The 14,075-nt window shown below is 37.7% G+C and overlaps 1 protein-coding gene across 2 annotated transcripts in view; it reads right to left on the bottom strand.

Annotated features, from left to right (window-relative positions):
* The window catches only part of LOC121894610 (neuronal acetylcholine receptor subunit alpha-7-like), a 30,830-nt gene extending 17,889 nt beyond the window's left edge, over window positions 1-12,941 (bottom strand). For both annotated transcript variants that reach the window (XM_042407332.1, XM_042407324.1), the window contains exons 1-4: window positions 12,818-12,941; window positions 5,807-5,946; window positions 4,924-4,968; window positions 861-970 (exon numbers count right to left, since the gene is read on the bottom strand). In XM_042407332.1, coding sequence (XP_042263266.1) covers window positions 861-970; window positions 4,924-4,968; window positions 5,807-5,946; window positions 12,818-12,872 — 350 coding nt within the window. In that variant the 5' untranslated portion in view covers window positions 12,873-12,941. The remainder of the gene's footprint in view (window positions 1-860; window positions 971-4,923; window positions 4,969-5,806; window positions 5,947-12,817) is intronic.
* Between the last annotated feature and the right edge of the window lie 1,134 nt (window positions 12,942-14,075).

The raw sequence follows: 14,075 nt of genomic DNA, 5'->3' as shown, positions 1-14,075 counted from the left end.
TGTGGTATAGTTTTGTCTTTTAAGCTCTGAACAAGGTACATTGTAGTCAAAACGTCAGTTTAAGGAACAAAGTCAGCGCTGCATAACTGTCAAAGTGTTCTCGCCTCTTTGCAAGTTTGTGTGTTTGTTCTCTGCCTGCAGTTTGTCGGGTAGAGCACATCTCCCTGCAGGTTTGAGCACAGAAGCTACACAATGAACAGTGTAATATAGACATTCATATAAACTCACTCTTGGTTTGGCTGCATTAGAAACAATGTGCCAATAATTTATCATTATGTTACCATTGTGTTGCTTGTACTGTATGAAATAAAGCCTTCACTTTGTTTGTGGAATCACCTGTTAGCTGTCATATGTCCCATCTTCTTTCACACTAATACAGAATGCCTAAATAGCTTTATGTCAAAACTGGTCCACTCATACATATGTGAAACATCAAATTTGAATTTTAAAAATTTGAATTTACTGTAAATGATGGCACTGTAATGAGGCTAATACCTATCATTTTAAAGGGTAGCTCAGTGTTTCTTGCATTTTGTGTTATTCAGACCGACACAATTTGACTTTAAATAGCACTACTGGACCATTTGATGCAATGGTTTACTCCATTTTTTTAACACAACATCACAAAATACATTATTCCTTTACATTATGGAAAAGGCAGCTCAGTGGTGTCTAATATATCATAGTCAGTGTCACTGTATCTTGTTTATAACTCTGGGACACAAAAATCCAGAAATATATCATCCTTCCAAGATCCCCCCGTAATATTGTGCAGGAGACAATGTGTGCATGCTGCATCTGACACCATGCATATCCAATTTCAGTTCAGCACCCGGCAGATCTGTCCTCACAATGCCTACCTGTTAGAGAGCACGATGTCTGGTTTCCAAATGAGATGGTCAGGAAAGCTCACATCAGACACACCCGGATAATCAGATGTATTCCACTGGAGGTGATAGTCATCCCAGAACTGTAGGATACATACAGAAACATAATGTACTCATATTTCACATACATGTCCACAACATCCTTAAAACCTGTATGGGGCTCTGCGTCTCAAATTTAGCAAGCCTCGTTTGAAAAAGCTGGGATTTAACGACAGTGTGATTGTGCAGTTGCAGAAGAAATTTACTATAATGTGCCAAATAAATGTATGTGATGGCAGCTGCAGGTAACATTATGCAATGACATGCTACAAGAACTGAGCACAATCTCTGTGCAGAAGGTATCTGGGGAGGACTAAGACTTTCAGATTTCCAAGGAACATTGTGCCTCATTCACAAACAGTGCATACAGACAAATCTGTGCTTAAACCATGCGTACAAACGTTTTAAACACAAATCCCAGAATCATCAGTATATTCTTACCTGAATTTGTTCTTACTCTATGAACAAATTTAGAAGTGCCTTTGACCATGCATATGCACAAATCATAAACGTCCGACAGTCTTAAAAAATTATATAGTCAATATTTATTCAATGTAAACAGTATATAACAGTATTTTAAAAAATGATTGGGCCTAAATATACAACATGTAAAAGTTTGAAATTGATAATAATACACATTATTTAATAATTATAAAATAACACAGCACACGGCACAGCAGTAGAGATTTATTTAGATCAGTTCCACAGATCTACACATTTACCAACTTTTTATTTTGTTATGGACGTACTGTGTGGTAGTGGTGCAACAGGCTGTATACAGGATTCACAATCAGGCTCCAAACGGTTGTGCCAACGACATGTTTACAGCCAAATTTGCCTTTTCTGGCTTCTACTTCTGACACTATTGTTTGCATTTCACTAGCAGTAAAGTTTGCTACATATTTACCATCACAGCCCTCTCTGACAGTGACAGCTCTCTCCACTGCTGCATCGCTCCAACAGTGGGGGCGTGGTAGTATGCTAATGACCGATAGTGGACACGCCCCTCGCATCAATTTAGAATGATTCTGATTCACTAACATACACACAGTTCTAAGAACAGAATTGGCCGGTGCACATGTGTCATGAATCCAACGGTAATTTTGCATTGCTTGTGTGCAAAGTAAGAACATTTTAGTAAGAACATATTAGTGAATGAGGCCCATTGTTTTTTGCAAGTCAAACAGTGTGAAGAATAATTTTGTTACACCAAATTTTGAACTGAATAATATCGTATTATATATTATTTATGTGTTTTAGTGTGAAACGAAACATATAAATCGGCTACAGGTTGTAGATGAAGGGGCTACGAAGGCCAAATCAAAAATTAGCAGTCGATGGAAAGTCAGTGAGGTCACCAAAGTTATTAAAACTCATCCTGAGGCGAACATGAATGTCTGCATCAAATTTCATGGCAATCATTATGATACTGACCCATCAGAGTTATGAGCTGTGCTAATTTTTTAAACAAAATGTAAAGGGACAAAACACGACAAAAAATAACATAACAACGATGACACCAGTATCACAAAGAACAATGAATCATTTTGTCACTCTGTGACTAAAATGTCTTCCTTGTACACTGATTATAGTTATTTAAGTTACTCAAGACATGAGCAGAAAGCTGCATCTTACACTGTATCCGACTCTTTGAAAAACAAACACAACACCCATCCAGGCCCCTAGCACATGTCTGCATATCATGTCCTTGGCTGATGTCCAGCTCAGTTTATCAAAATGGCACCGGTGGGCAATCTGGCTGTGAATATCTTATTTATTATATATTTATTATGTTTTAAACCTTCATGACATGGCTTTGTATGGTGATTTTTTCAAATTAGAATTTATGTTTAATTTATTCAGATAATCATGGTATTCAAATAATGGCTGTGGTCAGCATGAACAAATATAAAGGTCAGTCACTAATAAAGAGCAGAGGGAGGGTGTAATCATCTGTATAGCTTACATGGTAAATTCATAATTAAGTGCATTTCCACAGAGTCAAGTACATACTCCCCAGTTTGCTTTTCATTTAAATAAAAATACTGATTTAATTCACAAATTAATTATAGCTGCTTCTACTTGCTGCACTTCTGTTACATCATTGAAACCCACTGGCATTAACAAAACATGACTACGCCACAGTAGTTTGTCATTGCCACTCAACTGTACTTAACAAACCACTAAAATTATGTCTAAAACCTCAACTGAAACCACATTATTCTTATCACTATGCTCTAAATGCTACAATTGTCAGTACTTTTACATTTTGTTCATTCCAACTCTATCCTACAGCAGCCAAAAATCTTTAATTAGTATTCTCTAGCAAAAAATGAAGTGTATAATCTAACAGAACCATCTATAATGTTTAAAAGTGACTTTCAGAAAATAAGTTTCCACCAGAAATCAACATATCTTTAGGACATTTAAACATTATTTCCTGGAGTCTACACAAGGACTCTGAACAAAGAGAGTGTGGCGAGAGAGAAAACTGCTGCTGTGTTTCCAGAGGGGGATTTAAAACAGACCAAACAGCCTTGATACAGCATACTGATGGTGCAACAATGGTGCAGCAGCAGGGAACTAGTGTCACACAATGGACAGGCTGTGATAAAACATCTGTGTTCATACACTTCATGTGACTACATGGAGGAGAAAGAGGCATTTTGCTTCAGTGGAAGATAAAAAGGAAAAGTTTGGGTACCAGCAGGTGTGATAAACAAGACATTTCAACACAGATGTACTGTAGTTAATGAGTTACTGAAAACCAGATTTAAGGCAAGAGTTAAGTGTGCACACTTCACTTTAGTGTCCCTACAAGAGAAAGCCGCCTTTAAAATAACAACAGAAGAAATACAATACATATACAGGTTAAAGGAATAGTTAAACATTTTGGGAAATATACTAATTTGCTTTCTTGCTTGAGAGTTGCATGAGAAGTTTGATACCACTTTCATATCTGTCAGCTCAATATGAAGCCTACCAGCACCTCTAAAGCTCACTGATTTTTATATCTTTATAGTTTAAACTGCAGAAAATCTGAAGTGTTCAAATGAAAATACTTTTTTTTTTTTTTTTACAAGGGGCTACGTGCCTGCAGTCCTGTCTTTACTGAGTGCAACTCCAGGAAGTCACTGCTCCCAAGAAATAGACTTTTAGACTTTTGTATGAAACAAACGTGAGCTTTACAGGTGCTGCTAGGTGGATTTTTCGATTACCTTTGCTAACTGTTTTGCTGTTTCCAGTCTTTATGCATTTCCCAAAATGTGGAACTATTCCTTTAAAAATATACAAATAGACATAACCCAAAAAAAGTCTTAGTGGAGTTAGTTTTTGGTAGCTTACTGTAGGGTTAGAAGCAACATAATAGATGTGGTATTTGAGGCTGAAGCCACATGTATTGAAGCTTATGTGTGCAAAATGGCTGTCAGACTTTCTATATCACAAACACAAATTGAAGGTGTTCGCAATTTTAGCATAGCATTCAATTTCAATGTATACATATCTCATAATATTCACAGAACAAAAGGCAAATTCTGTATTGTATCTATATTGAATGAATGTGGTTGTCTCTATGTGTGTTAGTTCTATGACTGATGAGAAAGCCTGTCTAGTGGGTAAGAAAGTCCTGTTTAGGACTGTTTCATCCACTGTGCTTCCCATGGAAAAGCTATAGAAAAAATCATGAATCTCCCCTTTGCATGCCTCATTCAAGTTTGTTTTCGGGTGTAGAACGGGCTCATTGCTGCCTCTAATGATGGGGAAACAAATATCAACTGCAACTGCAAGTCTCACTGACCACTGTTGCAGTGGGTGTTTCCTGCTGTCTGGTCACAGGGGAGAATAATGAGCACATTGCAGCTTGGCACACTAGAATGAGGTGAAGAAGACACCACATTCAAAAACCAAAAAGTAAGATTTATCTGTGTAAGTGTTACAATGTTATCAGTTTTGTGCGGCTTAGCCTTTCTGTGACTTTACAGGGAAAAAGTCTTACCATTCGTAGCCAAAGTTTGGTCGTTAACACCTGATTCTTCTCATCCTGTTAGGGGAGAAACGTCATATTTATTAATATTATCATTCAGGTACTTTTGTTTATGTATTTCTTGTTTTCTGTTGGTGTAAAATTCATCAAGGAAGATTCTTGCTACTCAAAACTGCTTAAAATTTCAACATCCACAGTAGCTTCACCCCTCAGAGCTCTTTCAATGGGAAAAAAATTGACTGTTGAGCAGTGATGACTGTTTAGACAAGCGAGTGCAAAGACAGAACAAATAATTTAGACTTATGTTCAATATTTACTAGCCGCTACTTACTAATAATTACTGATTGATTTTGATATCTCAGTGAGCTTCTGATAATCGGTTTCCCGATGATGGTTATTCTGCTTGGCCGAGAATGGATCAGATGACACAAATTAACTTTTCAGGCATTTCTTTGATATGAACGCTCAGGTTATCACTTGTACAGACAAGGCTTGCAAAAGTATGACAAAGAGAGGTGGCGAGAGTCCAGTTTATATGGGATCCACATCTATCACTTGGCATAGATAAATGTTTCTCCACACAATTCCAGGTATCCTAGCTTTAAGTCAACATAAACTGACATTCCTGAGAAGTGTTGTTTTCTATTCTAAGGCACTCAGATAACTTATTTGTGCCACATCTAAGAAGAATGCAAATTTGAACATACATGCTTGTAAAATACACCCTATCAGCTTCCATAAACAGCATCTGGCTCTCTGTCCCTCACTTTGCTTTAAGTAATTTAAGACAATAAAACACAGATCCATAATAGTAATGTGCACCCAACCAAGAATGAGTTATAACCCGTGTGAAGTTCATATGCATGCTATGTGTGAAGAGTTACAATTTACGCACCAAATCCATGATCTGCATGAGGCTTAAGCCAAGCTCGACAGTGACAGTCTGAGACTCATCGGAGACTGGTCTCTCCAGTGGGTTGTAGTCAGACATCAGGTCCTTGTACAGTCTGCGCTTGTTTGGCCTTTGAAGAGAAACTACAAAAGACGTAAACACTTGGACAGTTAATAAACTTTCATAATCACTTAAGAAAAAATTAGCAAGATAGCTACTGTTGGTCATATCAATTGCCAATTAATTTTCAATGTGCTTGCCAAACTGCCCAGTCATCCTGCAGCACAAACAACTTTGTTTTGATATAAACTGAACTTAATGACTGTCTGATTGCAAAAACTGAGTGATTTAAATGAGCGATGATGACGACAACTGAATAGACACAAATTATGCTCAAACTTCACCAACAGAAGATTAAAAGAATCAGATATTACAGTATCGAACAACTGGTGATCAAGTTTTTTATGGACCGAACCAGTGTGCATCTCTATAGTATTCATACAGTAAAACGGTGCTTAACTTGTTTGATCAATTAAAGTGACCTCTGGAAAAGTGCAGTGTGGTGCAGAAAGACCACAGTAAGGCACAGTAAGCCACAAAGATACTAGGAAATTAAAAATTATTTTGCCAGTTATCACTTTAAAGGGGACATATCATGCTTTTTGTGATTTCCGGTTATTTTTATAATGTGAGCTAGGGCTACAACTGGCCCATAACTCTGGTCCAGCCTCTCCTCCTTACTCCCACATTAACTCATCCATCAAATCACTGACTCACTGTCACACCTCTTCACATTTAGGATCTTGCTTTTTCCTCATTCTGTGCGTTGTTCATCTCACAGGCACTTACAACCACTTCAGCTCCACCTTACACCAGGTGACCCTTGCTGGGATTCTCTCTGCAGGGATCCACCCCAGCCTTAAAATCTGTGTCTGCACCAAAACCTTTAAAATAATTCTGCATTTCATTTCCTGTTCGGTGAAGTTGTTTCTGGTTAAATTATGCTTAGTCAATGACAGAGTGGAATATTCCTTGCAGAGTCTAGGGTGGTGAAACACATGCAGCTCAGACCAGGGAATCATTTAAATACACTACCTGGACTAGATTAATTTCACTGTGCAATCTAAAATCAGACTTGCTCCTCATTTTAACACACTCCTGTTTTGCCTCTTGAGTTATGGAGCATTTTTGGCAGCGTCTATTCACTTTACTAATGGCCATAGCCCAATTATTCTAAACCACCTATGAGAAGCACATTATCCCGATGATTTGGCAGAGAGCTTGTTGACTGTAGGCATCTCCTCATTCCTCTGCTCTGTTGCAGCTGGTTTTTCTTTCATAAAAAGCTCTGTTAGAACAGAAGGATTAGCTGAAAGCTTGTCTTTGTTCATAGCTGAATCTCCCTGCAGACCTGTCTCCCTCCCAATCCCACCATAATCAAATTTTACTATGAGGATCAGCAAGAGGCCATCAAGATGTGTCGTTGTCCAAAAATGTACATGTCATACATCCAAGTGCATTACTGGCATTACATATCAGATCTCCACAAGGAACTTTTCTGATATATGTCCAACAGTGTCGAGGCTAACATGTAAGAGTATTCAGATTTGCTGTTGTAACAAGTAACATAAGACATTAGTTTTGCAATTCAAGTAATCAGTTACCTAGTTACTGTTTCAAATAAGCATCTGTACAGAAGTAGTAGTAGTAATGAGTGGAAACTAGCTAGTGAGGAAATAGCTCTCAGCAATGTCAAACCTTTTTAAACATACATCACAAAGGACACAAACTCAAAAATATAGTAACAGAATACAGCTGTGGTCAAGAAATGTAACAGCCACCTTACTCATGGTTACAACTATAAACCAGCACAAAAATGACAATTACCATGATAAACCACCATGTTCTAAACAGACACATTACAAACACTAACAAAAAGTAGCATCTGCATTTTTGAACATAAGTAAACTTAAATTTCTCAGTCCAGCACTAGGCATGATGGGAAATGTTGTTTCTTTTGTTGCCACATAAAAAGAAAATCCCTGACACATTCGCACTGTTTCTTTTCTGTTTTTGCACCTACTCGTAATGCAGCGACGGCCCTCATTTTCCATCATGCTTAGTGCTGGACTGGGTAGTTTGTCAAGTTTGCTGTTTTATGTCCCAAAATGCAAATGTTACTTTTTGTTAGTGTTTGTAATGTGTTCAGAACATGATGGTTTATGTTGGTAATGAGTGAGGTGGCTGTTACATTTCTTGACCACAGCTGTATTCTGCTACTGTGTTTTTGTGACTATTCTCTATGTTGTAAGTCAATAAAGTTTGACAATGCTGGGAACTGCTTCCTGTCTCTCATTCTGCACTACTTGTCACAATATACAGATGGATGAAAAATTAGGAAAAACCTGAATAAATGAGTGGAGAAACACACAGGTGCACTGGAGGGTACAATTAAGCAATTAACATCCGGTCACGCTCTGTGGCATATATACAAATGCTGAGCAGGTCCAGTTAATTCTGATTTTGTATCAAGGTGGCTATGGGAAAAACATCAGTAAATAGAGTTGGAAATTGTGGTCGACAGCACACATTTGATGACTGTGATGCTCGTGCATTAGTGCGACATGTAAGGAAAAACAGAGGAGCAACTCTTCCTCAGGTGAGTGAGAATGTCAACGCAGGACGTGAACAGACTGTGTCAGCAAGAACAGTCCTTCGGCAATTACATAGAGAGGGATATCATAGTAGGGCTGCAGTGCATAAACCCCTCATTACAAAGATGAATGCACATTTGAGAGTTCAGTGGTGCAAAAACCATAGGCACTGGGCAGAGATGTGGAAAAAAATGATATGGTCAGATGAGTCATCCTTCACCATATTGTCGACACACCATGAGAATGATACAGGCCTGAATGCTAGACCCCTACAGTGAGGGGAAACAATGGCTCCTATGATGAAACATTTCTATCCTGATGGGAGTGGTCTCTTCCAGGATGACAATGCTCCCATCCATACGGCACCAGGGGTCACTGAATAGTTTGATGAGTAGGAAAATGATGTGAATCATATGCTATCGCCTTCACAGTCACCAGCTCTCAAACCAATTGAACACCTATGGAACATTTTGGACCGACCGTGTCAGACAACGCTCTCTACCACCATCATCAAAACACCAAATGGGGGAATATGTTTTGGAAGAATGGTGTTAATCCCTCCAGTAGAGTTCCAGAGACTTGTAGAATCACTACCAAACATTAAAGCTGTTCTGTTGGCACCTGGTGGCTCAACACCTTACTAAGACACTTTCTGTTGGTTTTTCTTTAAATCTGTCACTCGTCTTTATATAACCAACATGCACAAGGAATCGCAAAGGGGTTTTCATTCTTGGTAACGCCAAAGTACTCTGACGTGTTAATTTTCTCAGTAGGTAAGGTTGTTACGTAACAAGTTGCTTTTTAACGGCAGTAATGTTGTAACATAATGCACTAATTTTAAAAGTAACGTTACCCAACACTGGTTAGCAATTTGGTGCTGAAAGCTCCAGCTTTCCAACTCTTAATCAAATTTAACAGCCTTAATAGTGTCAGAGAGATGGACAAGGACTTGAAGTACCCCAGAGATGGGCTCAGATATTGAAATGTGGATGCATGTGCACACATTAACACAACTTCTCTTCATTTGCCTCTCTACAGCTCACTCTCGGGGGAAGCCTCAATTAGTCTGAGTCTGAAGAGTCTGAGTCGGGGATTATTACCATTAAATTAATTTTCACAGTCAAAATATTCAGAAATCAGAACAGATCTGAATAAAATGGTGAGACACAGCATGTCTTGAAGGTCTCATGAGCTAATTACCATTTAAAGGTCTTTAACAAACAAAGCAGGGTAAGAAGTTCATATATAACAGAAACAGAGTGAACAGTGTTAATCTCTGTTCAGTCAGAACTTAGTGTGACACTTCCTGCTTTCAGCTGTCTCCCGGTCTGAATAGCCCTCCTGATGAAAGCTACCATGTCACTGTTTGTCCCCTCTTGTGTCATCCACAAGCTGTCTGCAAGTCTCCACTTTAAGCTAATCATGAGACACCTCACATAGCATCCATAAAAGCTGCAAGAAGCACACAAATCACACAATGTATAGTATGAATCTATGTGACAAAACATGCTACACATGTTTTGTCACATTTTAATAATTGTTTTTTCAGTTATTACATGACTGCATTCACACCAAAGCATATTTCAGTTTCAATAGCTTTAAAGTTAAATGAAACATTTTCCCACTAATAATCACACACACAAAACCAAGATACTTAGTTATGGTTGCACCCTTCCATCAAATAGAAGAATTGTCACTTTTCATTATAAGCACATTTAGCCCAAGTCCAGTCTTTAGTAAGTTTGTAAACGTTTGGTAGCTCACTAGATTTTAATATATATATTTTTATATATATTTAATGTGAATTTCACTTGGAAACTCAATATGTGTGAACAAGATGAACCAGTAGGGTGGTAGCCCTCTGCCCCATGACTTTAATATTTTTTATTTTTTATTTAGTTTTTAATTTTAATGTTGCTTCAGCCTCTCAAAATCTGAGCAGTCAGTGGTCCACACAAGGTCAGAGTTTGACACTGAAGATGAACATGCATCATTCTGCACAATGAAGCTCAAACATCCAACTGGAGGAACAGGAAGAAAAGCTTCTTTTTTTAGTGGAGGGCAGTGTTTCCACTAGGTTGAATGCATTGGGGTGGCGGTGGTGGCCTTGGTGGAGGAGGGGTTGAGCAAAACTCGGGAGAGACTCAGCAGCCACATAATTCTCTACAGATGCGTAATGCATTCACTTGAGGAAGAAAAAATTGCCCTGTTTTTCTGAATTAAATTAAAAGTAATTCTGATCTGTTTTTCTGAATTGTCATTTTTTGTACATTGTAAAACATAAACATGAATAAAATCCCTAAATATGCCTCCTATATTGAAGTATACTCTATTAGTATTTTTGACTAAATAGTCCTGAAGGATCCGAGGTCCAGGAAGTCAGTAACTAAATCAGGACAAAATCCACCATGTCTGCTCCACCTCTGTATGATAATTTTCCTATTTTCCTTTCTTTTCATTTGAGTGTCAACTCGACTCTTTTTGTTTCAGGATTAATTTAAAGATTTTGAAAGGGGTGCACAGGGATGCTGAGAAAAGTTGTACAGCATCATTTTGAGTTACAATAAACTTTATCGGAATTACAACTGTATTTTTAAATTGTAGTTAATGCAGGGAGTCTATGTTCTGCTGTTTATCTTTCTCTTTTTTGAAAGTGCTACTGATATTTTTGATATGTGCTGCCACTCTGGCTACACTCTGCACCATCATATGGACAGATTAGAGATAATCTAATCCAACAGAATAATATAACAGGATACAAAAAACATTAATAAGTATGATAAAAAATGGAGAGAAAAAGCACATAATACAAATAATGTGTAGAATACAGGCCTCAATTTGTCTTTGTTTGACTTTAAATGTGATGTAAACTTTTCAGTATTAGGGGTATTAGTTGTACTTGGCAGCTTTACTGTTAATCTAGTGAATCATCCATCTCTCTTATGCAAATGTAGATCCATGGTTATAACCATTTCTTATCAATGGCTTTTGATATTTTAACCTCCAGCATATGCAGAATGTTTTGTACATACACAACATGACTCATATTTTGATGTTTCCACTAGAGCTGCAACTAATAGTTATTTTCAGTATCAGTTCATCTGCAGATCCAGAAAAACAGAGCAGAATTATTTTTTCATGAAAACTTTTCTCAGAATTTCCAATAATTATCTTATTAATTCAGAAAAAGAGGACACTTTTTTTTGTGAGTGAATGCCTTCTGCTTCCATATTTCTCTGTTTCTCTGTTTAATGCAGTCAGGTTAGGCTAACCCATTGCTGCTAACTCTGGAGCTAACTCCCTTCACTTTTTCAGACGTGATGTGACTTTTCTTGGTCTTGAGAAGCTGCAGCATTTATTATCCGACACACTGTAGCCTGTACTGTACATTCACTGCCGTATTGACAATTTACTGCTAACCTTTTCCTCTGCTCCGCTCTCATTCACTGGCACTTTTCTGCCGCTCGCTCTCTCTCAGTCGCTACGCACAAACATTACGCACTGCCGTATTCCTTAAAAGGAGCTACTATCAAGAGTTTCCCAGGCAACAACACAAAGGTTCACTCACATTTCGTAACAGTGCTGCACAGAGGCCCCCAAACGCTATTGATTTCCAATTTGGTTGTTTTTGGTTTTCAAAAAAAGATTTTTTTGGCATGGTGGGGTTCTCGTTGGCCTGGTGGCCCTCCAGGCATGTATAGGGAAAACATTTGAGGGGGGACTTTAAGCCTTAATGAGAATTTGCAGTCAGTAAAAGCTGCACAAAGCAGTCCTGATCAGACAAACCACACAATGCATAGGATGACTCTGTTTTTCAGTTTGTCACACACATTACTGCATACACGCCAAAGCATATTTCACTTTGAATAGCTTTAGATGAAACATTTTTCCACTAATAATCCCATACTTTTTATGGCTGCACCCTTAAATCACATGGAAATAATTTATGTGTGTGTTTTTTTTATTTATTTAGCCCAAATCCAGCTTTCATAACTTAGAAAACGTTGGGTAGTTTACTGGATTTTCATAGCCAATACCTTTTTGAAGACACTCAATATGTTAAATAGATCTATGAAAACTCCCTCAAATATTACACTGTCTATTAGATGACATTTACAGATGATTGTGTAGTTACAGGTGGCTAAAGTAGCATTCAATAAAAATAATGTTGCCAAAAAAAAAGTCAGTGTTTTATAAAACAGTTATGCAGTTAAGAAGCTTGCAAAAATCAATCCAGAGCGGAACAGATACATTATAAACATGAAACACCGCAAGAAAAAAGCGACCCCCTCCTGTAGTTAAAAATGTTAAGTTGTGCCAGTTAATCAGCAATTAAAGCGCATTTTAAAGCCTACTATACCTTTCACTGTGCAAGCGGCGACTGCAACGAAAAGCAGAAATTTCAGTGAGTCCATGTTGAACCGGAGCGACGAGTTGTAGCACAGATGTTACTCAGTTCATAGCTGAACCTGGTATTGTGTGAGTGTGTGTGTTTGTATGTGTGTGGGGTGGCGGGGGTGTGTATTAAGTAACTCCTCCTCCTAATGAACAACTGCAGTTTGGCAGGACAGTGGTGAGATTTGCTGACCCATTGAGTGAAATAATAAAAACTCACAGTCCACAGTGCATATACAGTTCTTATAGTGAGTGAGAATGCCTTAAAAATGATTTCTTAATTCAACAGGAAACACACATAAAATCCAGTTTCATTAACTTACTTTGAGCTTTTTTTCCAAATGCCAGTTAACATAGGGAAGAAATTTTTTTTTAATGGTTTAAATGCACAAAAAAGTATATTCTATCTCCACATTGCTACAAATAATTTTCGTCTATTCTGTTTTGTCACTGTCTTGTATATTGAGAAACATAAACATGAATAAAATCCCTAAATATGCTTCCTATATTGTAGTATACTCTATTAATATTTTTGACGAAATAGTCCTGAATGATCCGAGCCCCAGGAAGTCAGTAACTAAATCTGGACAAAATCCTACATGTCTGCTCCACCTCTGTATGATAATTTTCGTTTCTTTTCATTTGAGTGTCGACTTGGCTCTTTTTGTGTCAGGATTAATTTTGAAAGGGGGTGCACAGGGATGCTGAACAAAGTTGTACAGCATCATTCTGAGCTACAGTAAACTTTATCCATGCAGGATGACATCTGCTGGTCACTGAACGGGAGCTACAACTGTATTTTGAAATTGCAGTCAATGCAGGGAGTCTTCATTTTCTACTTATTTTTATCTGTTTTTCTCCTTTTTGAAAGTGCTACTGATATTTTTGATGTGTGCTGACACCCTACTACTACTTCTGAACCCTAAAATGTTTCTGCACGGTCAAAGTCCGAGAGCCTCAGCAGTTTGTACTTAATTTTAACTCAGTTCTTTCTATACAAACAATACCCCATGGGTAATGCATGGGTGGTGCATCCATTCACATTCACTCCTCCAGCTGCACCACCATATGGACAGATTAGAGATAACGTAATCCAACAGAATACAAAAAACATTGATAAGTACGTTAAAAATGGAGAGAAAAAACACATAAAAAACAAAAAGTAAATACAAATAATATGTAGAAAACAGGCCTCAATTTGTCTTTGTTTGACTTTAAATGTG

This window comes from Thunnus maccoyii, chromosome 1, assembly GCF_910596095.1.
Source record: "Thunnus maccoyii chromosome 1, fThuMac1.1, whole genome shotgun sequence".
Classification (NCBI taxonomy): domain Eukaryota; kingdom Metazoa; phylum Chordata; class Actinopteri; order Scombriformes; family Scombridae; genus Thunnus; species Thunnus maccoyii.
Note: the sequence above shows the minus strand (reverse complement) of the source record. Positions and strands in the feature narration are given on the sequence as shown.